The 3453-nt window shown below is 35.7% G+C and overlaps 1 protein-coding gene across 1 annotated transcript; it reads right to left on the bottom strand.

The window, feature by feature from the left end:
- Positions 1-212: 212 nt before the first annotated feature.
- LOC116350506 (interferon alpha-inducible protein 27-like protein 2A) lies at positions 213-1171 on the bottom strand. The gene is made up of 3 exons (XM_031782305.1): positions 704-1171; positions 593-625; positions 213-412 (listed from the first exon to the last, which is right to left on the bottom strand). The coding sequence occupies exons 1-3, from the start codon at positions 813-815 to the stop codon at positions 285-287; spliced, it is 273 nt and encodes a 90-aa protein (XP_031638165.1). The 5' UTR covers positions 816-1171; the 3' UTR covers positions 213-284.
- Between the last annotated feature and the right edge of the window lie 2282 nt (positions 1172-3453).

The raw sequence follows: 3453 nt of genomic DNA on the forward strand, positions 1-3453 counted from the left end.
CGTCAAAGTGAAAACGAAAAATAAACATAAACAATTGACATCAAAGCTTATGTGAATAATAAAAACGTTGTTTTCATATTTCAATAATAAAAATGGCACAATCCTAACTATAAAGTATATACTTTCATCTATAGTTTCATTTTCCATTCCGATCCATTACGCATTGATTAATTTCCATTTTTTCCATTCTTTTCTTCTGATCAACTCTTAGGTATTGTTCAAATTTTATTAGTTTGATTTCAACATCAATATGATATAATTTAAGAAAAAATAGTTTTTTTTTATCAGTGGGCAATTGCCGCTGCAATGCCACCCGCGGCTGCTGATGCAGCAACGCCTGTGGTGGTGGTTACTACACCAGCAGCCCCTGCTGCTTGTAAAGCCGAAAATGCCGAGCCAGCCACCACGTTCCCTGAAAATATTATTGTTTTATTAGGAAAATCTTTTGTATATGTTTGGTATAATTGGCTTGCAACTTCTTAAGCATATAACAAAACTGAGCAATGAACTAATCAAATCCTCGATTTTTTTGTTACAACCTCAATTTTTTTCTTCATTTGCTAGAGTTTGAAATTGTTTGAAAATTACTCACCGATTGAAGCCTGCCAAGCGGCTGCAGCGCTTCCTGAAAATCAAAACAGATTTATTTATTTTCATGTTTTTGTTTATATGAAATTTTGAATTCTAAGACAAGTAGTCATACCAGTTACGATCCCGGATCCAGTGAAACCAAACACGGCTAGCGCAGCTGGTGCTGCCACAAAGAGTGTGGTTCCTGTGACCGCTGCCACACCTAGTCCCCAAATTAAATCCATTGAATCAAATAAATCCGTTTTTACGTTGTTCGATGATGATGTTTTTTGCGTTGTAAGCTTATGGCGAACAAATTCCTTATGCGTCTTTGTTTCGAGATGTCTGTAGTAGCATAGTTCATGCTTGTATACTTGTATATGTGTTGTTTATTTTGCGAATGTAGTGGATAGTAAGGAATACAGGAATGCAGTAACATGAAGGAATGGTAGTAGATCATGACTATGATCTTGATAGTATGTGATTTTTAATCTAGTATATGAATTCAATTTTTTTAATTCAATTGTTCAATCGTAATAATTAAAATCTTATCATCTTTTTGACTTTACAAAATGTACAAAAAAAAAGTGATAACATTTTAATTATTTCGATTAAAGTTATAACAATTGAATTATTTGTGGACTTTACGGAACCGACGATGTTACCACAATGCTTATCGTATTGGATAAAATTGAAAATAAATTATGCATCAAAATGATTATATCTTAATTGAGTTTTCTTCCACCCGATTTTTTATTTGGCCAATTTGACAAATCGAAACTCCAAAAATAAATAATCAACCTACAAGGTGTGCAACGTTTTTTCCATTTTCGAGCAAAAGTGGAAAAATTTAATGTAAGCGAAATCACAACACAAATTTCAGCAATAGATTGTCGATGAAATGGTTTTCACAAATAAAAAGTTGATACAGAATTAATTTATAATGAAATTGATTGGATTTTTTTCCCTCTCTCTTGTACGAGGGTTGCTCCATAATTTTTTTTAAAAACATATATAACACAGTTGTTTTTTGTCGAAAATGGTTTTATTGTTTTTCAAAATATTCCCCGAGATGATCGATACACTTTTGCATTCGATGAAACCATTTGTCATAGCATTCGTGCCACTCCGAAACTGATATCTCTAAAACGTGTGTTTTGAACGCTTCAACTGCTTCTTCTGGTGTCGAAAATCGTTGACCACGTAGTTTTTTCTTCACGCTTGGGAACAAAAAAAAGTCATTGGGTGCCAGGTCAGGACTGTACGGTGGATGACCCATCAGTTCGATGTTTTGACCGGTCAAAAATCGAGTAGTTTGAAAAGATGTGTGAGAGCTCGCATTATCGTGATGAAGAATTATTTTGCGACGGTGGTTGTTTTTTCTTATTTCACCAAACACTTCGGGCAAACAAATGGTGGTATACCAATCAGAATTGACGGTCTTACGATCCTCTAGTGGAACGGTTGCCACATGACCACTTATCGCGAAAAAACAGGCGACCATTTGCTTCGCAACACTTCGAGCTCGAACAACTTTTGTTGGGTTATCTTCACTTTGAAAGACCCATACAGTCGACTGCTGTTTAGTTTCGGGCTCATACGCGTAGATCCATGATTCGCCACCAGTGACGATAAAATACTCGGATTTTGAATCACCACGATTGAATTTCTTGAGCATTTCTTTACACCAACTCACACGAGCCATTTTTTGTTCATCGGTCAATTTATGTGGGATCCAACGAGAGCAAATCTTTTTTACGGCTAAATGTTCATGCAAAATTGTATGTATGCTGTGGGATGAAATGCCCAAAGATGCCTCAATCTCACGGTAGGTCACATGACGATCTTCCATAATCAGTTTTCTGACAGCATCGATGTTTTGTGGCACAACAGCCGATTTTGGACGACCTGTATGAAACTCGTCTTTGAGCGAACTACGACCGCAACGGAATTCTCGGTACCAGTTATAAATTGTCTGAAGGGTTGGTGCTTCATTGCCAAAGGCCAAATGAAGTCGATCGAAACACTGTTGTTGAGATAATTTACTTCGAAAATCGTAGTAAATCATTTTACGAAAATCTTCACGTGTAAAATTCATTTTTTTGTTGAGTCGCAGTTTACCAGTCACTGTAAACAATACAAATAGCGTTCGTACGACAAAAGGTTCAGGGCACGAATACATACCAAAACATCAAACTTTACGAATATGACAATGGTTTACATCGGGCAACACTATAAGTACCATTTTAAAAAAAAATATGGAGCAACCTACGTATTGAAAATACTTTTTTTTTATCAAGAGCGGTGAAAAAAACAACGTGGCTTTGACAGCTGTCAACTCTCTCTTTTAGCCATAGATGTCACTAAATGAGGTCGTCGACCCCTAAAACATCGATATTTGAATTCTAGAGCTCAATACCTTTACAACGACCCCCTATCCGTCAAAATCGATCAATCTTTTCGAAAAATTCCGCATTTTGAAAATTTTATATGATAAAAAATATCACGGGGGACGGCAGTCCCCCAAATGACGCAATTTTGCGTCACTCTATATATACGATAAAGAAATGAAAATCGATACCGCTGACTTTTGGAAAGGGGTTTTTGCATATTTTAGTAGTGCTCGGGCACCAAATTAAGAATCCGCAGAAAAAATTTCAAAATTTGGCCGCCAGGTGGCATTTTGAAAAAATCGCTGAAAATTCATTTTTTTCGATTTTTGACCACCGAAATGATTTTTTTGAATTTTTTTTGGCCATATTCGGAATCTAGGGAGTGCGTAAATAATGTTAAAAAAAAGACCAAAAATGGCCAAAAACCTCAAAATTAGCCGGTTGAGGTGTTTTGAGTAGTTTCTTTTAAATTGTGTGAAATTATTTTTTT

The sequence above is a fragment of the Contarinia nasturtii genome, unplaced genomic scaffold (assembly GCF_009176525.2).
Source record: "Contarinia nasturtii isolate CC-2019 unplaced genomic scaffold, AAFC_CNas_1.1 Cnas_scaffold_4208, whole genome shotgun sequence".
Classification (NCBI taxonomy): domain Eukaryota; kingdom Metazoa; phylum Arthropoda; class Insecta; order Diptera; family Cecidomyiidae; genus Contarinia; species Contarinia nasturtii.

Bases quoted from the DNA above. Each gene is read 5' to 3' on its own strand.
- LOC116350506 (XM_031782305.1), bottom strand. From the start codon at position 815: ATGGATTTAATTTGGGGACTAGGTGTGGCAGCGGTCACAGGAACCACA. The intron at 626-703 runs GTATGACTACTT...TTTGATTTTCAG, and splicing joins TGGATCCGGGATCGTAACTG to GAAGCGCTGCAGCCGCTTGG. The intron at 413-592 runs GTGAGTAATTTT...TAATATTTTCAG, and splicing joins CGCTTGGCAGGCTTCAATCG to GGAACGTGGTGGCTGGCTCG.